General features: G+C 38.6%; 1 protein-coding gene, 1 long non-coding RNA gene and 1 other non-coding gene across 6 annotated transcripts in view; 2 read left to right on the forward strand and 1 right to left on the reverse strand.

The window, feature by feature from the left end:
* NKAIN2 (sodium/potassium transporting ATPase interacting 2) overlaps window positions 1–23,621 on the forward strand; it is a 951,498-nt gene that overhangs the window by 766,404 nt on the left and 161,473 nt on the right. For 3 of the 4 annotated variants that reach the window (XM_072832800.1, XM_072832806.1, XM_072832801.1), the window contains exon 4: window positions 17,035–17,235. In XM_072832800.1, the coding sequence (XP_072688901.1) occupies window positions 17,035–17,235 (201 nt within the window). Of the gene's footprint in view, window positions 1–17,034; window positions 17,236–20,672; window positions 22,867–23,621 lie in introns of those variants that run through there. The other variant, XM_072832815.1, reaches the window with a different exon arrangement.
* LOC140636949 (uncharacterized) lies at window positions 112–16,347 on the reverse strand. The gene is made up of 3 exons (XR_012034210.1): window positions 15,986–16,347; window positions 6,840–6,934; window positions 112–1,444 (listed from the first exon to the last, which is right to left on the reverse strand). It is a non-coding gene; the product is annotated as an uncharacterized lncRNA (long non-coding RNA).
* On the forward strand, window positions 22,727–22,799 carry TRNAK-CUU (transfer RNA lysine (anticodon CUU)). The gene has a single exon. It is a non-coding gene; the product is annotated as a tRNA-Lys (tRNA).

The raw sequence follows: 23,621 nt of genomic DNA on the forward strand, positions 1-23,621 counted from the left end.
GTGGGTGTTATGGTCAAAGGGATGCCTCACGACTCCACAGTGACTCTCCCCGGGGGCACATGCAGGCACACACACATATTTACACACACACTCTCACATAATCACATATAATTAGTTTTTTTTTAGGTTTTATTTATTCATATAAAGACAGAGAGAGAGGCAGAGACATAGGCAGAGGGAGAAGCAGGCTCCATGCAGGCAGCCCGACATGGGACTCAATTCCAGGGCCTCAGGATCACGCCCTGAGCCGAAGGCAGACGCTCAACGCTCAACCCCTGAGCCACCTAGGCGTCCCACACATAGTTAGGTTACACACATACACATGCAAAAGCAAGCCACTGTGGCTCCATAGACCTACTCACCATTTCTTAAATATATCCTTTTTAAATTCTTTTGTTCACTTTGTACTTTCACCCACAATTCCTTCTTACATCTCTTCCTACTTAAATCTTCTCTGTCCTATAAGGCTTAGTTCAAATACCAGCTTCCCTATTGAGCCTTTCATAGTGACACCACAGGAGATGACCTTAACTTCAAAAGTGCTGGGGTTTTTTGTTTTGTTTTGTTTTATCTTTATTAAGGTCATAGACACATTCTCCCTTATGATGTAATTATGTATATTAACTGCATATATCAGATTGTACAGCCTTTGAAGACTACAATCCTGTCTCACTTATCATTTTATCCTTTACAGTGATGGTGTTTGCTATTTGGAGGAACTATAATCTTAGTTCATTTTCATGAAAGAGACACTTTCCAGTTACCACCGATCAAGACATATTTTAGAATACCATACGTGACTTGGAGATGGATATTTTAGTGACATACAACTAAATTTATTTAAATGTGCTATTTTCAACCCGGGCAAGACACAAGATCTAACTAGTCCTGTTGATCCTTATGCAGTATAAGGTTTCTATTCATTATCCAGCTAGCAGTGGACATAGATTTTGGGTCCCAACTCAACATTCCTCAAAAGCAGGCTGTGGGTATGGTGGGTCCTTGAGTAAGATAGACTTCTCTCAGTACTTTTCTTGGGCCCTCGAGTTTCCATACCCCATTCTCCAGTCTAGTATCATTCAGCTTCCAGGCATAAATTCAGTTGAGTTGTATATTTTTATAAAAGATAGCAATATAAAATATGAATGTATCTTTATAAAATATCCTCATAAATATTGCTATAAGGAAGATATAGTGTGTCCCACCGATTTCACCCTGTGGAGTGATAAAGATCCTGTGCATTCTGCAGATAAGCTGGCTCCAAGTGAGAGAGGAATGACTGTCCGAAGCATGCTCCATCTCTCTTCCAAACTAATCCATCGAATAGGTCCATTCTTCGTGGAAGTGATGAGGCTAAGTGCATGGAGAGATGTGGGAGGTTTGTTTCTCCCATCCTTTTTTTCTGAGGAGGGTTGAAGTGGAAATTCTTTTTCATCTCTGAAAACTGGAAGAGTCAGAAATAAGACTTTTACTTTTCTCTTAATTCATTGAGTCTAAGAAGTAAGCCCCAGGGGTATAACAAGCTCACAGAGGAGACTGGGTTGGAAGTCCAGAACAGAACCACAACAGTCTTCCCACTTTTCAAGGGACTTTTTTTCCCCCAACCAGTTTTGCAATTTTAGGTCTTTTCCTCCAGCACTGATAAGCAGTTTATCATTTGCCTCCAGAATTCTCTGAAATGATTTCTATCCGATTTTAGTAGCCACAGAATTCATACTCAATACTGTTTCCTGTCTCAAATTATGCCCCCCAAAACTAGCGTATCAAGATTTTTTTTTCTTACTCATTCTGGCCCATGGGAAGGAATAATTCACCCATGTGCACAGAAGAAATATTGTTTTCAGTTTACACCGAAGAAGAAAATAAGTACCCTGGAGCTTAAGAGAAGTAAAGATACACTGACTTGTCGTCATTAATCTAATTGAACACAAGTTTCTTATTCAATTCCTCTAGCCTCTCTTTATGGTTTAAATCTAATAGACATCAAAATTTTTCCAACATTAAGATATTGCAAAAACTGTTATTCTTTCCAGAAGTCCATTTCAGTCACAAAGAAATGTTAAACCTAGTTATAAAGAAAGAGCTCACGTGACCACAATACATTCATTATCTGTACGTGAAGCCTATTGACTCAATAATTCAATTCAGAAGCTCTATTAGATGCTTGTCATCTTCAAGAGATACTTATGCCAGTAATTAGTTATTGAACATATTTAGACTCTAGGATTTATGCTGATGCTCACTTGGTCTAGAAAAGCAGTTGGCACAGAAGGGCTGTGAGGCCCTGGTTCTGAAGCCAATGGTGATGTCGGGAAACACAGCCAGGAGGACAAGTAGCATGGGAAGAAATGTCCTGTAGGTGCTGCAGCAGCACGTGTGGAGGCTGGGGTGTTAGGTTAGAGAGAAGGTCTCCAGCAAGGGGAAAAAGCCAACAGTATGTTCTTAGACATACACAGGCCAACGTCGACTCCTTACACTTGGGCAGAGGTGAGGAAGGGGGTCTGCTCTGGGAGATTGCGGACGAAGTGACAAAGCGGAATAGCCAGGAAACTGGCCACTAAAAATATAAAAGTAAGTCAAGGCTCTGTCCTGTGCCATAGTGAGAAGTAACTTGAAATGATAGGAAAGGGTTTTCAACTGTGCACTAATCCTCAGTCAAAGGTAGGTTCTTCAGATGAGAATGGCTAATTATTACAGATCTTCAGAAATCTCATTATTTCAATATCCTACCGAGCCTCACCACTAAGACCAAATTCATCCTTATTAAAGGTAACAGGTCCCATTTTACTTCTCTAGTACTCAATTACCTGGAAAAGCACGGTCATTATCTCCTCTGTATTACTGAATGAAAAAGCAATATAGAGAATGATGCCCATGGTCATGAACTCATGTCTTCTTATTCACTGTCTTTTACTCTTCCCACCATCTCGACTCCCTGTTTCTACTGGCAAACAGAGCAGAGAAATTACATAATTACCTGGATAATTTAGACCAGAAGAAGGAAGAAGAAGAAAAAAATAGATGATTCCTATGAATTACATGAGCTCTTTCAGAATTTTCCTGAACGTGAAATATTTTTACTTTTGCCTTTCTCTTATTCTCCGTGATCTCAGACAGGCACATACATCTCTCTTTATGGAGAATGATTAACATGGACTCAACGAGGGAGAAATCGAATTATACAGTTAATAAAAACTAAAGCTTCAATCCATGCTAAGTGACAATGTAGCACAAGGGAAAATTAATTACTACGTTTTAGAGTGAAAGGAGTCCGACACGTCAGGTTAGAGTTTAGCCTTAGGATTCACAGTAAATTTCAGTTCTTCTGTGACTGAGTTTTTTAAAGTGCGAAGTTACTCAAAATCACATGGCTGTTTTCATTAACAGTAAGTGACTTTTTTAATAGTCTAACTAAATTAAATTCTTAGGTTGCTCGGATTTTTGTGGGAATCTTTTCAGATTCGTTATGTAAATTCAAGGCATTTCCTTGATTCTAGCTATGAGCAACCACTGGTGAAAATTTATTGAAATTGCTCCCTTTCACAAGAGTGTTTAAGTGATTTTGATACTTCTAAAGAGATTCTCTAAGTGCCCTGATGCTGAGAATTTATATATAACTATTGTCAAATACAGCATAGTATATGGTATTTAAGAGCAAAAATGAGTAGTTGTCAGTAGAGGCAGATTTTTAGCAGTTGAGCATAAACTAGTCATTTGTACACTTAAAATTATAGTGTATTTTTCCTAAGTCATTTCACATCAACTTCAAAAGTTTACAGTCCATCGTCCCTTTAAGTGGCCCCAAATAAACCTACGCAACAGAAAATCATATCATGTGTGATCTTTAGTCTCTCTCTACTCATATAAACACAGAATCGTTTTGAGGGAGGATACTATACAAGTTTTGAGTACAGACCTTCACTTTTTTTTTTTTTAAGATTTTTTTAAATTTTTGCACAAGAGACACAGAGAGGCAGAGACACAGGCAGAGGGAGAAGCAGGCTCCCTGCGGGGAGCTGGATTTGGGACTCGATCCTGGAACTCCAGGATCACACCCTGGGCCAAAGGCAGAGGCTCAACCACTGAGCCCTCCCAAGTGCCCAGGCCCTTCACTCGTAAAGGGCCATCCACCCTTTCTTCAAATACCACAAGCTACGGGACTTCATTACACAGCACACTACCCATTCTGTTTGGGTGCCCTTCTAATCCTTTGAGGCTTACGTTCCGGATAAATTCATCAGCTTGAATCTCGGGCTGCTGCCCTGGAGTTAACTATAAGTAATGAGTCTTATCACTCTGACTTTTGATATTTCTTTAATCATTGGAAGACAATTATAAGGGTCCCTCTCCTTCTTTTCCAGATAATTCAACCTGAATTCTCTCAAGGTTCCTCACGACTTGATTTTTAGCTCCCCCAACCACCCAGACACCATGTCGGGATGCGATTTTATCAGTGTCCCTTTTCAGATGCACAGCCCAAAATAAGCAGGCTGATCATAAAGCTATAAAGATCCCTTAGGTGTGTGAGAACACCAGATAGCACACAGTTTCTTATGTTCGCTGCAGGAAAATAGCTGGTTATTCTATTATTCCTTTACTGATGTAGCTTAACAAAATCCACCTGTAACTTAAAAATTATACCTCGGTGTTTTTCTCTTATTCCCGATTTCATACTGGATGTACTTATATATGTCAATTAAATGGGTTCCTTGGCTTATGGCTCTGAACAACCACTTTGGGGAGGGAAGGGAACAATTATTAAACTATTCTTTTCTCAAGTCATTTTTTTGATACTCTTGAGAATCATCAATAAATAGAAAAGAATATTCTGATAATGATGCCTCCTTTTTGTAGGCAAAATGAAAAAAAATAATTTGGAAGGAAGTGCACACCCTTTAAATAGAACTAGGTTGTAGGGGGTGCTGCGGCAATTATCAGCACCGTTTCTAGAATGAACTACTGTCTAGTGAACTACGGCTCTGCTCTCATCTCTCCAACACTGCCACACATGATTGAACAGTTTCTTTCTTCCCCTCTATCTGTGCCTCCAACTTCTAATTCTGTCTTCCCTAACTTCTGGGGGAGACTCTCCTCTCTTCCTGAAGGAAACTAAGAAACTAAGTGCCCTCTCTCTATAACCATGATGATAAGTATTTTTCTGTTTTTTAATGTTTTCTTCTAGACAGCAACCTTTCCACCAGTAGCCTCGTGGCCTTGTGTGTCACAAAAGCTGCAAAGAGCTCTTTGGAAGCAAACCAAATGAAATAGGTACATATACTTAAAGGTGCTTTATTTAGACTTAAAGGTTTATTTATATTTGTCTCCACAAATTCTAAGCAGTATTGATCTATGTACTTGCCAGGATAAAACAAGACAAGGAACAAATCTTACCACTTAAAAAAAATTCTCTCATGAGAATAAAGTACAACTAAAATATCTTTAAAAGCTTCTTCATCCAAACGCGTGGCAAATATAACTCTACTATAATATAAATGCAAGGTACAGTGAATTTTGGATTAGAGTTGACAAACCACCTAAGAGGACATGTCAAGGTCTTATACAGTGCTGAGTAGGTTTCTGAATAGCAGTTAGAAATTTGTGAAGTAGGTTGTATGAATTATGTGTCTGCCATTTTTTATTCTAGTACATTCTCCTAACGAATACCAAATACGGGTGTTTTGGCAATGATCGATTGAGTGACCAATAAAAATTTCTCAAGAGGCAACAAGGTCCAGTAAGAAGGCACAAAGTCAGGCAAAAATAGGTTTGAAATCTAGTTTCATCCTTAATAAAAAATAACTTGATAGAGTTGTAAATCCACTCAGTCTCATTTTTTTCCCTTTCTGTTGAAAAAAAGAGATTGTAATCCCTACCTCTAAATGTTGTTGAGGCAGATACTAGGTAATGAAATACATAAACCTTACTTCCTTTCTTTGCCGTACGTATGGCCACAAATTTAACAGTAAGTCGCAGAATTTATTGGGAGATAAACATATCCCAATGGACTGGGAGACACGCTTGTCTTCCAAATGAAAAGATTTATAGAGATTTTTTTTAAGATTTTATTTATTCATGAGAGACACAGAGAGAGAGAGAAAGAGAGAGAGAGAGAGAGAGAGAAAGGCAGAGACCCAGGCAGAGGGAGAAGCAGGCTCCATGCAGGGGGACCGATGTGGGACTCGATCCCGGGTCTCCAGGATCAGGCCCTGGGCCGAAGGTGGCGCTAAACCACTGAGCCACCCAGGCTGCCTGATTTATAGAGATTTTATAGAGGAAATTTCTATCGATTGATATTTCATTCTATTTCCAATTACGATCATTCTCAATAAAAAAATTACTATGAAGTCCATCAGCAATACCATTAATACTTGGCTCATTGTCTATCCTGCTACCATTTCTTGGTCATTTTCTCTTCCAAGAGAATGAAGGAAGGAAAGAACATGAGACTATATTAAACATCTCTGGCAACAAATTTAATGGAGACCTTTTGAACCATGGATCAAAGTGAGATCCGGCTCCAGATTCAATGCTTGATGAGCTAAAATCCGTGGAGGCAAGCACAGATGCTATGCAAGTTCGAATTTCTGACCTTGGGATAATGACAGGGTCAGTCTTGGGGGTGGGCTGTGGAGGCATGTAGGGGGGCTAGAGACTGGCAGTGATGGGGGGGAGCAATGAAGGAGTGCTCCTTGAATGTCTCCAAGCCTTTGATATCATTAACACCTGGGTGCCTCCATGCCCATTAAAAATCCACAGAAATATGCTTTATAAACGAATGAAATGGTGGCCTTCAGGTGGGGGCTCAAATGGCAGTAACACCAGCTCTTGAAATAGCTCACCTGTTCTTCGCCTCCGGAAGCGCCTAGAGTGAATGCAGATCACTTTGCAAAGCTCTTAGACCAGGAAGGAACACTCACAAGATGGGAAAAGATACCTGCAGGGAAGGAACAAACGGGAAGTGAGAAAACAGCAGGAAAAGCCGCCTGAAGAGGTTTCAGTACATGGAAAACTATAAAGTCAGTGAGAAGTTGATCTTTCATTATTGTAACCAGCTGAGAAAATTCTGCCTCGAGCATCTGCTAGGAAGGGTGTGAAAGAGAGAAGACTCATTTTGCCAAACTTAGATCCTACTCATAGCCGATGAGTAACTTTAGAAGGTTAAAAAAAAAATAGGACTTTCAAGCCTGGAGGTTCGATTAACTTTAACATTAGCACAGAGGCTTCCTTGCTGAATTACCTTCCCATCCTTCTTTCCCTTCCCCTTCCTGCTCCTTCCCTCCTTCCTTCTCTTTCAGAACATTAGGACGATCACCTTAAAACAAAATTCTCTATAGTTCTCTATAGATGCCAGCTTTCTTCTTCAGCTGAAAGGTAATTTTTTGAGCAGAAACAGTGGCTACCCTTGGGGATTCACATCGTCCTTTACCCTTAAGAAGAAGCCAATTAACCAGGATAATATTGCCATTCATATACATATATAAAGAAGTACTGGGTGTAACATTGTGGTGCTGAAAAAGGGAATGGAGTTAATCAGGAAAAGCTTGATAGAAGGAGTAGCCAGGAGCAGGACTTTAAATGCAGAGAGATATACAGGATGTTAATAGGAGGTATTGAGGAGGATTTTATTAAAGTGCGATTTTTGCAGCAATGTTCAGCTTGCAGAAAGTGCCAGACCAATTGTGAGGTAACATAAAACATTTATCTGGACTAAGAAGGTGGTCAGGATGAGATTTGGAAAAGTGAAATAATGGCCTTTGTTGGACCACAGACAACAAACAATGAAAATACCTAATAGCACTGAACTTTAAACATCGTGCATTAAATCTTTTGCGAATCTTTCTGTGTAGCGAGAAGCAACACTTTTTATCTTAAAAAATCTAAATTTTAACAACCCCAATTCCATGAGACTCCCCTCATCTGTTTTTAGAGCAATGGTCATAATGTTTTCCATGCTCACAGAAAAGATGCATGAAAAACTTTTTTTGAATAATTAATGACCAAGAACTAGGAACTGGAGTTAATGCCAGCTATGGTGTTATATTGAGTTATGATCCATAATCAGCCAAATCCCAAGGATGCCCATAGTTGAAGATTCTCAAAGAAAGTAAGGGCACAGATGTATATTTGATGCTGAATCTACTTCCTTTAAGTTCATCACGTAGCAGGATAAAACACATCTTTGGAGTTGGTAGATAGGAGCTTCCTTATGTTCTGGGCTGCGTTCCTACATATGCAACATCCATTCAACCTGTTAAATAAAGCGCATTTGTAATTTTTTCTTATCTTCTCAAATCTATATTTGCTCAGCTTCTTGTTTTTGGCATCTTGAACAATATAATTTGCTTCCACTGATTTTCATATGTTACCAGGATAAATTTAGCATTTGGGGTTTTTATATGTAGATTTGCATAGATCTATGCATATCTTAACAGAAAAACACAGCTATATTTAGGGCTGGGATATTAAGTTCACCAGCAGGAAACAAGCCACGGATGATGACAATTTTTAAGACTTCTTCAGCGTTTCCTATGAATTGATACCCATATGTAGATATTGGCAATAAGATATAGAATGATGCTTTCTGGCGTTATTTTAAACTGTAACCCAGTGTATATTGGCTGTAAATAAATAAGAGTTCATTGAAAAAAAAAGTGATTCTTGGTGTCAAACATAGCTTTTCCCACTATCCCAACACCTGCATCATCCGCTAATACAGAATATCATTCAATCACAAGATTTCCTAACTACCTCTCTGAGTCCTAACAACTAAATATGTAAGCTTTTTTTTTTTTTTTTTTTTTGAGAGAGAGAGAGTGAAAGAGCAGGGGAGGGGGAGGGGGCGTGGGGGGGTGGAGAGAGAATCTCAAGCAGGCTCCGTGCTCAGTGGAGACCCCTCCCAGGGCTCAGTCTCAGAACCTGAAATCATGACCCCAGCCAACATCAAGAGTCGGCTGCTTAACCAGCAGAGCCAGCCAAGTGCCCCTAAATGTGTACGCTTTTATTAGTATATTTTGACCTCCCAGAGCATTGTTGTTTTAAAATTTGCTTCTTTCCATTAAATGTGCTTGCTGTCATTCCTCTAATATCATGGCCAGAAGTATGTTTTAAAGTTAGAAGAAGAGCAGGCTGACTTGTTCCCATTCTTCCTCTGACTACTGAAAGCAGCTGTTTGAGTCCTGCCTCCCTGGGCCCACGTAGAACTCAGGACGATAGTCTGGGCTGAAGAAGGTCAAGCATTTGAATTTATGGCATGAGTACTCATCACCTCCGTAATGACTGTTGTCTAAAACAACACCTGTACTGGTCTCCATCATGTTTCCTGCACTGCCTCAGCCCAATCCTACAACAGACTAACATTTATTGCAATACCTCTTGGTTCCTGCTTGACGGTACTGACATCTTGTTGTTGCTCAAAAATCTTTCCATAAGCCAGGTTGTTTTGTTCTGGCATGTAAGTCCCTGCTCAAACCAGCCCCAATCAAGATCTTCCCAAACTATTTTATACTACTGCTCCTTCTCACAAACCCTTACCTCATAAAATTAAGGCTACTTAAATATACAGGTTCTTAAATATACAAAACTTATAGCTCTGCTATTTTGATTTTTCAGGCCCTCTACTTAAAATAGTCTTCCCCTCAGGCTGTGGGCCTCGGCAAGCCTGGCTTTTTTTCAGCACCCGATAGAGTTCCCACACTCTTTAGGAAGCTGTCCCACCAGTGTACACAGGCATCACACCCTCCAAAAGTCCTGTGCATAGATTGTTCACGCCTCTCTTCAGGTACTTATCAGATATTTCCTTCCATTGTACATTATCTTTATAGCTTGTCTTCTCAAAAAGAGACAGTAAACCCCATAAAGTTAGGGATCACATCTTCTGTTGCTCTACATCTTTATAGCTTTGCATATAGGATATGAATAATTTACTATGTGTTAGCAACTATGCTGCTAACTGTAACCTAATTGCCTTATTTCAAAGTGCAGTTTCTAGCCCTTCTGACAGTGACTAAGCAGTCTAGAAATGAGAAAGTATCCATTTTCAGTATTATTCCAAAAGAACTAAGTCATAGAAAACTCCAAGAATCTAAGAAAACATTTCAGATTTTTTAAACTGCAACTGACAATTTCTCTCCCACTCTCCACCTTCTAATCTCTGCAATATATTCTCCATCACTTACTCTTGAAAAGACATAGGCATGTATGCTCTCCTTCAAATGCCATAAAACTGTGAAAGTAAGTTTTAGCCCTTTATTGAAATTTCGAGATGTTACTAGTATCTTTTACTCATTTGCTTGTCAACTTTTTTTTTTAAATCAAATGTTTATTTGTTGAGCAATTAGGGTTCTTGTGCTGACCTGAATGCTTATAGCTTCTGCCAGAAGTGACTTTTTAGTGCTAATAACAGCTTTCATGTAACACATCTGACCCTGTTATTTCAAAAATTGACATGACCAATGATGGGGTCCTTTCATCTGAACGTTTTGGAGACTTACTAAGGAAACGTATAAATGTATTGATACAAAGGATTTTTTTGTCATTTTACTGATCTGAAAATATAATTATGAAAGTTTTCTTTAGATTTAAAATTTTTAAGATCTTAAAATTATGAGACCATTTGTATGGTTTTCAATATGAATCTGTGCAGAATTCACAAGATTTGCTTTGTGGTTTACTCTCTTATTTTGTGCTATCAAGATTTGTTCTTTGTCTGAAAAGTTCTTATAGTTTGAGCTCAAACTTACAAAATAAATGCGAATTAAATAACCTATTGATTATGTATGGAGCAGATCACAGAGAAATTTCTGTTGCATTGAAAAGGGAACTTTAAGACCTTTCTGTTATTTGCTTTATACAGATAATAGAAGGAATTTATATACAAGGAATTTATATTTTGTGGTTAAAATAATGCACACATGCCCATAAAAAAAGTTCTTTGTTTAACAGGAAGATAAATGAGAATAAAAGATAATGCCAGGAATCTTCCAGTTAATGATTGCTGGTTGAAGATATGCACTTATTTACATTTCATTTCTAAACTCTATAGTGATGTTAAAGTGATAGTAAAGAATAAAAAATTACAAACTAACAGTAAAAGAGAATAAGAGGAGGGTGAAAAGGATAAGAGGTATCAACAGTTTTTGGAAGACAGAAAGTAGATGGATGATTGGCAAGTGACTTAGTAGAGTGGAAAAACCTAAAGTTTATGAACATGTGGAGGAGGGTTCCAATGTACAGATTTGACCTATAAATCCCTTCATAAGTCAGGATTTAGAAGTAGGCAGAGTGTGTGAGGTGCAGGACTGGAAATGGGAATGGACTGAATAATCTGTTCAAGGAGAAATTAGATTGCCGCAGGCTCTTCTTTTAATGTATACAGTCAGGCTTCTCCTCTGGACAAGTGAGACTCCTGAGACACAAGCAAGCATGAACTAAATTTCAGAACACATGAGGATTACCTTAAGACTGCATATTGGGGGGGTGGGAAGTGCATGCAATGTAGCAAAACCAGAAACTCCTCCCCAGTTCAGCAAAAGCATTCTGTGGTCTGGCACCTGCCCTGCCCCATTAGTAGAGTGGAAGACACAGAACAAAGACCTACAGATCCATACAGGTCTAGCCTTTGGGGGCACTGCCCAGTCATCATATGTGAAGGATACTAACTGACTACCCCACTAGTGCATAATAACTGCCAATCAAGCTTTACTTTCTCCTCTTGGATATCAAAGAACAACCAGAAATTGCCAGACTTTTAATGAAAGACTCCCAACAGGAAATGCCAAAGACAAAAATAAGAGTAACAGAAAATCTTCAGGGCATTCCTACTAGCTACTACCTCTGCTGGGAATATGCTTCCCTATCTTTGCTATACTTCACTTAGGATTCTCTTAACACAAAATATTAGGAGATTTTTTTTTGGTTTACCATTATAATTAAAATAGTGTTACACTCCCCCTGTAACTCTATTCTTGGTTATCCTGTTTCTTGACTTGAATTTATTTTCTGCCATATGTTAATTGCTACACTGATACTTTTATATATTTATGCATTTTTTTGTCCATTTTCCCCATTGCATGATGAACACTCATAAAGGCAGGAATGTTGCATATGGCATATAGTAGATGCTTGATAATTATTTTATTTACTTATTTATCTACTTATTTGTTTAGTAAAAAAAATAGATAAAGCAAAACCAATGTAGGAAACACAATTTTTAAAAATAATAATTCAGAAAACTTAAGAAAAGTTATATCCCAGAAACAATTAAAAAATATTAGCTATGCGAAAGCAACAATTAGAGAATAATAATTAGCTCTTAAAAATTCAAAGTATTAAAAATAAAGTGTATAGTCCAATATCACACTGGGAGGAATTGGTAAAGAAAATCTCCAAGAAAGTCAAGAGAAATGTAAGGTACAAGCAGTGGGAAAGAAAAGATAAGAATATAACAGGTCAATCCTGGAAGTCAAATGTCTGACTAACAGAAATTTCTATAGTAACAGGAAAAGTAAAGGGGAGGGAACAATTTAAGATAAAATGCAAGAGTGTTTCCTGGAATGGAAGGAACAGTCTCATGATTAAAGACCCTCCAAATGCTCTATATACTAAATGAAAAAAAAAAAAAAAAGCCTTCTAGAACTTCAGAAGCTGAAACTAAAAGATTGTCTGCTTAGATAAACTTCAAAAATATAATATGCAACTAAAATAAGTTAGAGTGCATGCACATTTTATTTTTTTTCATTTTAAATTTATTATTTGAGTATAGTTGACACACAGTGTTACGTTAGGTTGAGGTGTACAATATAGTGATTTCTTATCTCTATACATTATGCTGTGCTCACCACTAGGGTAGCTACCATCTATCCCCATACAACACTATTGCAGTATCATTGGCTATATTGTCTATACTGTACCTTTTACTCCCATGACTTATTCACTCCATAACTGGAAGCCTGTATCTCCCACTCCCCTTCACCCATTTTGCCTAACCCCTCTATCCCATCTCCCCTCTGGCAACCATCAGTTCTCTTATTTTCAACACTGATTTGGCTTTTTGTTTCCTTGTTTATTCATTTGTTTTGGTTTCTTAGATTCCACATGAGTGAAACACACATTTAAAAACCTAAAACCAATATTTTATATTATTAATGAATATGTAAACATGTAGTAAAACTACAAAACACTTTCATGAGAACATTAATCCAAAATCATGATGGTAATTAGCTATGGAGAAGGAGAGAGAGAAATAACACTTAGGAGGAATACAGAGGAAGCATTATTTATATGTATAAAATAGTATTTAAAAAATGACAGCAAGCAAATATAGCATAACATTCAATGAGGCTGGGTGATGAATCTAATGATACTGCTGTAATACCCTCTATACTTTTCAATATTTTTGAAACATTTCACTATTTAAGACAAAACAGTGTAAGAGATCAGAAAAAAAGAAAACAGATCACATTAAAAAATTGCAGGAAACAAAATGGTATCAGATTTCTTAACTGTTATAATAGAAACCGGAAGATGAAAGAGAAATATTCACCCACTCTGAGAGAAAATCATCTTCAACCAAGAGGCATATAACCAGCCAAAATATCAATCAATTAATATAAAAGCTGAATGAAAACACCTAAGGCTTAACATCATTTTCCTATTCTTAGGAAACTAGTGAATTTTGTACTCTGTTAAACAAGAGAGAAAACCTATTAAGAGTCATGAGACCGGTTAAGAAAAATTGCACTGGGCAGTTGTTAAAAATGGCAGGACAGGTTTTCTTAACTGCTATAGTAAGGAAGAGAGATGTCAGTATAGAACTGAACTCAACTCCAAGTGAAATAGGCAAGAAAGATTTTATTTATGACTGTTGCTACAGGGAGAGAAATTCAACTCAATTTCACTGAAACAAAAGTTGAGAGGATTTGTAAGTGCTGGGGTGAGCTAATGGAAAAGTACCTGAGGACATTCTGGGAGGTTAGTCAATGTGATTAGGCCATCTGTGTTTGTTAATTGTTGCTTCTCAGAGTTAAGCTTCTATCCATCCACAGAGACTGAGAGATACAGATGCTATCTTTCTTGACAATTACATTGCAAAGAAATGGCTCCCAGGACATTGAGAAAGACCTTCTTGAGTTTTAGAAAATTTACATCTTGAAGGAGCAAAGGAAGAATTTATAATTGAAAGTTTTCTAAAGAAAATGCTTTAAGGGGGGGGGGGGACTTGAGTGGCTCAGTCTGTTATGTGTCTGCCTTTGGCTCAGGTCATGATCTCAGGACCCTGGAAGGGAGCCCTACATTGGGTTACCTGTTCAGTGGGGAATCTGTTTCTCTCTCTACCCCTCCCCTTGCTCATGTGCTCTCTCACTCTCTCTGTCTCTCAAATAAAAATCTTTAAAAAGAAAAAAAAGAAAGAAAGAAAAGAAAATGCTCTTAGGAAAGTGAGGTCAAGGCCTATACTCAGGAAGAAATCTGTTTGGTCAAACTGAAGGGAATGTCAGGATCATCTTAGTCACATAGGAAACTGGGGATCCAACATAAGAGAGAACTAATGATATTAAATGAAGTCCCATGTCCAATTTTATGCATCAATCGCATAGAGCTGATGAGAACAGAAGCCTGTGGGATTCCAGTTCAGAGGTCCATAGGAAAAAAAACAAACAAAAAAGGAATTGATTGGTTCTAAAGTGTTAGAATATGTAGAAGTTAATATTGAATGAGTTTCTGTGGTATTGGTGGTCAGCTGAAAAACAATTAGTGATAGAAACAGTACAGAAAGGGAGTGAAAAATATGCCACAGAAATGTAAAGGAATCAATAACAAAGATAACTGGAAAATTCCCAAATACGTGGTAATTAAAGGTATATTTCTAAAGACCACGTGGATCAAAAAAGAAATCTCAAGAGAAGCTAAAACTTATATTGAATGAATAAAATGAAAATACAGCTCATCAAACTATGGAATGCAGTGAAAGCAGTGCGTAGAAGGAAATTTATAGAATTGAATGCTTATATTAGAAAAGAAGAAAGATCGAAAATCAATAACCATGCTTCCATCTTAAGGTACTAGAAAAAAACGGGGCAAATTTAATCCAAAGTAAACAGAAAGAAAGAAATAATAAAAAATAGAGCAGAAATAAAATCCAAAACAGGAAAACAATGGAGAAATCAATTAAATCAAAAGCTGGTTCTTTGAAAAGATCGATAAAACTGCTAAGCCTTCAGCCAGGCTAACTAAGAAGAAACTAGAAAAGACACAAATTACTAATATCAGAAATGAAAGAGGGGGCATCAGTACAGATCCCCTGAACGTTGAAAGGATAATAAAGGAATATTATTAACAACTATATGCCCACAAATTTAATAACCTAAATAATGTTGACAAATTCCTTCAGAGACACAATATGCCAAACCTCACACGAGAAGAAACGAGAATCTTAATAGGCCTATATATTTTAAAGAAATTGAATCAATAATTAATAACTTTCCAAAACAGAAAACATCAGGCCTATCTGGATTCAGTGGTAAATCTATCAAACATTTAAGAAATCATACCAATTTTCCACAATCTCTTACAGAAGATAGAAGCAGATGGAAAACTTTCTAATTCATTCCGTGAAGCAAGCATTAACCTAATACCAAAACCAGACCCAGACATTACAGGAAATGAAAAGTACAGATCAATACCTCTTGCAAATATAGATGCAAATATCCTCGACAAAATATTAGTAAAATGAATCCGACAGTGTATGAGAAGGATTACACACCACTACCAAGAGGGATCTATGTCAGATTTGCAAAGCTGGTTCAACATTCAAAAACCAATTAATGTAACCAAGAAGTGAAGACACTTTTGTTTGGCCATTTGCAGGTAGCTCCACCCACAGGCTTTCATTTAAGATTTATCAGGCCTGAGTCAGAAACTAGTCTGCTCTATCTCCCAGGTAGCAAGGGAGCCTTTGTCAGTAGGCTGGAAAGAAAGAAAATTTACTTACCCCTTTCTAGGAATCATGTGTCTCATAGCATAGCTCGCTCCAGAGGAACAACCCTTCCAATCTCCAAAGCCCCTGGCCACTTCAGCTGAACCCTTTCATGAATTCAGTGTGAGTGAGTGTTCAAGGCCGCAAAACCTGATTTCAGATATTTTCTATGCAGGATCTGCCTAATTAATCCAGCACCTCATTTCAAAGTGAGAATAGTTGGCCTTTATTATCTTGTAGCACTATCACCAACAGTGAAATGATTCCATTTTCTACCATTGACGCTCTGGGTTAGGATTCATTTTCCCTTGACTTGCTGTAACAGAGTGTGTTTGCTGTTTTCCATTTAGTCATTCTCTTTCTGAAAGACAACATGTGTCTCTGTGCTATTAATAGCTCTATGCTTGTGTATGTGATTACAAGCTCTCCAGTGCAGAAATCCACCTTCTATTCCATTTATAGCTACCCATCACCTAGGACGCTGAACTTCATCTAAAGAGTTGACTTATTCTCTCCACCCTTCAAGAATTTGCTAATATTTCCTAAGAAATATTATGACCAAGTTATATTATGTTTCGTTAAAAAAAGGTCTTACAAATTTTAGCTTTAGCCACATTATGTTAAAGTGTGCCAAACTGAAGTTAACTTTAATATTTAAATGTATAAAAACGTAAATATTCTGAGTTTGAAAAAGTAGCTGATTTAAAATAAGACGAACTTCACATGATAAAATAGAGTGAATCACTCCTTTTGTAATATTTACAAGTCCTCAAAAGTAAGGACTCTTAGGTGTTACAATTAATGTCAGTCACTGATAAGTTTACTAATAAATATTTTTATTTATATTATTGTGGTCAGGAAAACTTCACAAGTGGAATTTATAGACACATAACTCTCAAGTGAACTAATAGTTTTACTTGGGATGTTTCCTTTATGTCCATAAAATATGGTGAGGGGAGGGGGGGAAAACCCACATTTCCAAACAGAAAGCTCCAAGTCAGTCCCAGATAAGCTGAGTAACATCTATAAAGTAATTCTCATCCTTCTAAATTGCCTTCTTGCAGGAAACAGACCTTATCCTGACTTTTAATATTTCAATGCACCGATCTTGGTGGATGGAGAATGGACCAGGATGTACGGTGACATCAGTGACACCTGCACCAGACTGGGCCCCAGAAGACCATCGCTACATCACGGTCTCAGGGTGTTTTCTGGAGTACCAGTACATAGAAGTGGCTCATAGTTCCCTCCAGATTGTCCTCGCAGTAAGTGTTGACACCCAACCACTCCTTCTAGTGCTTGTTTTATTTCCGTGCAAATTGAGTGCACACAAATGGAGTCTGTGAATAAAGCGTGGCTATTTGCTTTTTTTTTCCAATTAATGCCCCCTTCTATAGTGATTTTTCAGATTAAATCAGGGCTCAGTAAAAGGTCATCAATCAGTAAATCTGTAAATAGGCTTTGGTGTCTTCAGCATTTTATGTAAGAAATCCAACCAGTCAAGGTTTGATCATTTGATTTTTGGTGATAAGACTTTTCCAAGGATTCCTGCAGAGAGATGAGAGAGTCTTCACAACTAATGTGCTACAGTGCCTTAATTTATAAGATTTCAATAGATATTTTCCCCTGGTGCTTCTTTGTCTCCATGCTGCTAGCCCTAGGAATTCTCTTCTCCACTTGCCCATAATCTTCTTCCTAGATTTTCTCAAAGTACAATGCATTATCTTTTATCATTTCCCTTCTTTTTCAAAACAGTTCAGCTTTTCGTAAACTCTACTTCTAGGACTCTCGTGCCTCCACTTTTCATATTAAGCTGATAAAGAACCTTCCCTCCACCAAGGGGCAGTAGGAGTTATAAATGATTCCTTTGTGTTTGTGCATAGTATTTATAGAGCATACTTGTGTAAGATATGCCTGTTATATAAAACATATTATGCTATGGGGCGCCTGGGTGATTCAGTCAGCTGAGCCTCTCACTCTTGATTTCGGCCCAGGTCATGATCTTGGGGTTGTGGGATCAAGCCCTATGTCAAGCTCCCCACAAAGTAGGGAGTCTGCTGGGTGTTCTCTCTCTCTCTCTGTGTGCCTCCCCTGACTCATGCTTTCTCTCTCTCAAATAAATATTATTATATTATTTTATGTTGTATGAGTATGGCAGAGATTAAAAAAAAAACACATCCTTTTCTCAAAAAGGACTTTCACTAAGGCTAAATACATAATTTTGTAGGACTTTATAATGGCAATTTTATTACACATGCCTCCATATATATAGTACGGATCCTATATGTACAGATCTACATATATTTTTCTTAGACTCCATATACATCTGCAACTTCTGTGCATAGCCTTAAAATTGTTAATAATAAATAATGCAGATAGAATCTGCTTTTTGCCTCTTGATTCTATTAATTACATTCAAAATGATGTTAACTCACGATTCTTAAATATCAAGACATAACACATTCTGTATAGAATGGCATTATGTAGTTCGCATAAAATTCTTCTGGAGCTAATAAAACCATGTGACTGTGTGGATGTTAGATTATGTAACTAATAGATAGTTATTAGATTTTTTTAAATGAAGAATACACACACACACACACACATACACATACATACACAAACACACACATAAATTACAGTGGGCTAAGTATTCTGTGCTAGTAAACATGACCAAATCATTGTTACTAAAAACCATAAAGGTTTATTCTATGGATCAGTAGATATTTCTCCCAATCACTGTCACAAAGAGAAGGTCGGTGGAGCAGCCACTGTCTCAGTCACCATGGGTTGCCATGCCAGAGAGCACAGATAGATCTGGAGTATCTATCTTGGCACAAAAATGCTTCACCTTGGGAAGAGAAGCTCACTGTTCACAGTTCATTGTCTAGAACTGGTCACATAGTCCCAGCCAACAGTAAAAGGGCCAAGAAGGAGAGAGAATGTAAATTTGGGGAAATCTGCGTGAACGATTGCCACAGAATTTGAATCACGTTTTGACTAAAAGCATTGAGTGATGATCTCCCTTGAATACGTACAACCTGAGACACTTTTTAACAAATACACCCCTCTGCCGTACTCTTAAACCCTAAACGTTAGTTATCTTGAAATAAAGGTAAGTTAGATCTGATGGGATGAAAAAAGTCATTCCATTATTTAAAATCTATTTGGGTGAAGAACTCATTCTCACAAAGGGAAAAAAATAAAATGTTTCTGGTATTTCGGGACAGAATGTGTTAGAGAGGGAGTTTGTTTTTTTTTTAAGATTTTTATTTATTTATTCAAGACAAAGAGAGAGAGAGAGAGAGAGGCAGAGACACAGGCAGAAGGAGAAACAGGCTCCATGCAGGGAGCCTGATGTGGGACTTGATCTTGGGTCTCCAGGATCATACCCCGGGCTGAAGGCGGCGCCAAACCACTGGGCCATCGGGGCTGCCCTAGAGAGGGAGTTTTGATAAAACATTCCCTCATTGGAAGTCCCTTATTTACTGTATCCATACGTTTTGGAAAACTTCCACTTAGGCATCAAGGATATAGTTTATGTGCATGGAAAGTTCTATATGACTGTTTTAGACAGTTCGTTGAATTAATATGTGTATGTATAAGCTATACTCAGAGATTTAATAAACCCACATAAAGTTTTAGCACATGAGCTATTTGATGATGATGATGATAATAATAATAATAATAATAATGGACATGAGGCTGACATACAGCCCAAAATAAAATCATCTTTAAATGCAAAGGGGCGAGAGGGCAAAGAAGATAGAAGGAGTGTCCCTAAGAGCAGATGTGACTGATCATTCAAGCTACTGGCTCCCTTTGCTGTCTCCACGGCCCTATTTGAGTAGAGAAATAGCTTGAGCAAGCCATCCCAGGTTGTGGTGTCTTTCCTCTCCCCTTCCCACCTGGTCTTCCCCACCGGGGTGGGCGTCTCTCTTGGGCAGTGCTGACTGCAGGTCAGCTGAGAGTCGGTTCTCAAGAGTATACCCAAGCCAGTTACTTGGAGAATTCTCAAGACCCTTTCTGTCTTGGGGCTTGCTGTTGTCTAGCCAGCCTCGGGCTGAAAGTGTCTGCTGCACAGAAAACCTAACATATCTTAACTGGCGTTGTTGAGTGGACACCGAAATGGGACTTCCCGTGGATTTGCTCTGCCTACTAGTTGGAAGCCTCCCAACTGGGTTTTCCTGTATCATTCTGATCACTTCTGCCATCGTGATTGAGACAGGAGAGGGTATTTTGAAGTTCCGGTCCTGCCCTTTTCATGTGACCCAAATGACCCCCCGCCCAAGACAATCCAATATTCATTCCAGTCGGGTCCAGTGAACGCTTCCTGACTGCTTGTCCCCTGCTGGCATCCTGAGAAACAAATGGCCTTGACAGTGTCACAGTCAGAAATAGGGTGACGTTTCTCAGGATACAAACCAGGTGCACATGGGTGCATTTTGGGGAGCATACGTGGTAGACAGAGGATACAGTTTGTGCAGTTTCTGGCATATTCTTCGCTCCACCCCGCTTTCTGCAAAGTCAGCTAACCATCTGCTTCTCCTAGTTTCCACCGGTCTCTGAAGGTGCCCTCTCTTCCAGGATGTCTGCCTGGGATCTGCTTTCCCAAACTGCTGCCCTCCCAGCTCCTGCTCTCGGCTCACTCTGAATCTCTCTAGCTCGTGTCCCCCAACTTCACCCAGCCTTCCCTTCACAGGCTCCTGGCCCCCGGCGATCCTGTCACCCTGTTGTGCCAATCGACTCCTAGCTGATTGGGAAATGAGCGTTCACAAAGCCCACACTTGCATCGCACACACAGGAGAGACCTTCCACCCACAGCCAGAGGAGGACGAGTACAATAACCACATAACTGGGAAGAGGGGCTGTGAATCCCACAGCCTCCAGCGGAGTGGAGAGGACAGCCAGGGCACTGTCACAATGAGCCAGGTGTGACACTTGGAGGCTTCTCCTCCCTCAGCAGCATTTTCTTTTACTTAGTATCAGATATCGCCCTCAAAAGGAATACAGGTGTGCACAGCTTTAATAATAATAATAAAAACATCCACACTTACAAAACAGATCAAATAAATATGTATGGGAAGAGCCTGGAAGGAGATCACCTACAGAGACCACGTTGTTGGCATTACAAGAGAATTAAGCTGATTTCTTCAAACAACGTATGATTGCAAATATAGGGTTTACCAAATGTGTTCGCAGGAATTTAATCTTTTGATTTCCCTAACAGTCCTGTGAGGCCTGCAAGACAGGCTGAAAGCCTTTCCCCAGATGTCTTAGCTGGGAAAGAGGGAGGACAGACATGCTGACCTAAGTTCTTCCCTGGCACCAAGGCTGGAAGTCGATGGCAGCCTACAGGCCAGCAACAGCTGGTTGGAGTTGGACTCCTGAAACCCCCAAATTCAGAGTTCTTCAGTGGCACAGAATGCCATGACCGCGTGGCCACTCTGTGGGGGGTGAGGGCAGTGGAAGTGTGTGTGCCTCACCCCTGCTGTGCACACATTTCACCTCACTTCCCGTGGCTAAGGGGAAACCATGAAAATGGAGGGTGTTTTCCAAGGAAACGTAAATAAATGAAGCTTTAAGGGAAAATATTTATAGCAGTACTGAAGGAACTTTATATTTTAAAATATAGGTTACGGTTTCAAATGATACGTTGGTAAAAACAAAACCAAAAACAAAAGCAAACAAAAAAAAAAAAACAGAAACAAATAATTCCTCGTTTTTCTGCTTACCCCCAGAGAACCATGATCTCTAAATGTAAGATAAACCTCTCCAACCAAAATTGCTGGGTTTTGTTTTCCTTTATTTCCTTTACTTCCAGCACACTTCTAAGTTCACAGCAGGTTGATGATTAATATTTTTAGGATTCCAGCAGAGGATATTGGTAAAAACTTTAATAAGCTTACTATTTTTCGGAGCTGTAACAATTGGCTGAGGAACCATGTACAAATTAGCAGGGACATCATAGAAGACTTTAGGAAAGCTTCTGATACCTGGGGCCCTGTTCATAGCTAAAAATAGGATCACTGTCGGGTTCAACCTTCAGTCATACCTATTCCCTATTCAGAAAACTTTGCATTTTTAGAGTACATAAAATGATGGAAGTCATTGTTTAACAGATTGTGGTTAAAAAAAATTTTTTTTTTTTGAAGATGAAACATGTGCCTTCACATGGATGGAGCCACAGACATCTCCAATTATTCCCAGTTAACCATAGATATATTTGATATTTGGCTTGTTAAGACTTACCAACAATACGATTGGTGAGGAGCTTTCAAAACTTTGAAATCCTTTAGCCAAGTTAATCCAGGATTGTGCTGGGAATGGCGCAGAAGCATTCCTTTGGATGTTGCTGAAGTGCATGGCGCAGGGATGAAAATGAGCTGCCTGACTGCTCCTGCTGCGCTTTACTGCCTTCTTTAATTTGGAAAGAACATATTCACAAAGATTTGGTTGTCAGAGATTTGGGTCTCATCTTAATGTAGCTTACGGCATTGATATTAAATGGTAAATAGTAAATCTGAGCTGTAAACTTGCATCGTCTTGATGGGCTACATGTTTTTATTTTTTTATTTTTATTTTTTTGGCTACATGTTTTTAAATGAAAGAAGGTGAATTCCGAATCACAGTGGCATTCAAATTTCATTGGACGGATTTCAAAGACTATAATGTCTCTTTAAAAGATATTACTACTTATAATATGCCAAAATAAATAGCGCTCTTGCAGCTATTTAAAACTAGTAATGAGAGGGTGCCTGGCTGGCTCAGTTGGTAGAGCATGGGACTCTTGATCTCAGGGTCATGAGTTTGAGCCCCATGCTGGGTACAGAGATGACTTTAAAAACAATAAAACGCATTTTAAACAAATAAAAAAAATAAATGAATGATGAAAATATCAAGCATCAAATGTAACTTTTCAAGTGAATTCTTAAAAATTCAGGATATATGGGATTGGAAATGCTTAAAGGCATTTAAGCATTAAACTACTCTAAAACAACGATTCTTAATGCTGCTTGAGAATAGAAATGATTTACTCACTTGTTTCAAGGCTTACCATAAACATGACCTACTTCTGGAAAGTCTGGGCCCTAGGTGGGTATACTTTTGAAAATTTTCACCAGAAATATCAGTGCCTTCTCTTTATCCTCACTACTGATCCCTCTAATTGTCCTGAATTGCTCAGAAACATGGTATTTGTTTAAAAAAAAAAAAAAAGATTTTGTAATACCAAAATGGTACCACAGCTTCAGTTGCTCCATCAGCTTCTGGAAATGACTTGAGAGTCACTTCCCTTCCAGTGCTGAGTCTGTGAACCTGTACCATGCCTGCCTTATCTCCGCACCAAAGAGTGAGTTTGTATGGAGCTCTTCTGAGTCTTCTGATTCCTACTCCAGGGTCCATGACTCTACAACAGTTTTCTTCTTAGGACAGAATTACTTCCTGCCTGTGATAGAAATGGGCAGAATGACAGACGCTCAGTTCCTTTTCTAGCTCCTAGGATGGCCAACAGCATTGCTGCTTGGCTTCAAATGTCATACATGCTGCTCCAACCCTAGGTCTCCTGGACACTCAGATATATAGATCTACTTGTCAAAAGGTAGTAACCCAAGAAATGAAATAAATGTCATTTGTCTTTCTGTAACATCAG

This window comes from Canis lupus, chromosome 1 (genome assembly GCF_048164855.1).
Source record: "Canis lupus baileyi chromosome 1, mCanLup2.hap1, whole genome shotgun sequence".
NCBI lineage: Eukaryota > Metazoa > Chordata > Mammalia > Carnivora > Canidae > Canis > Canis lupus.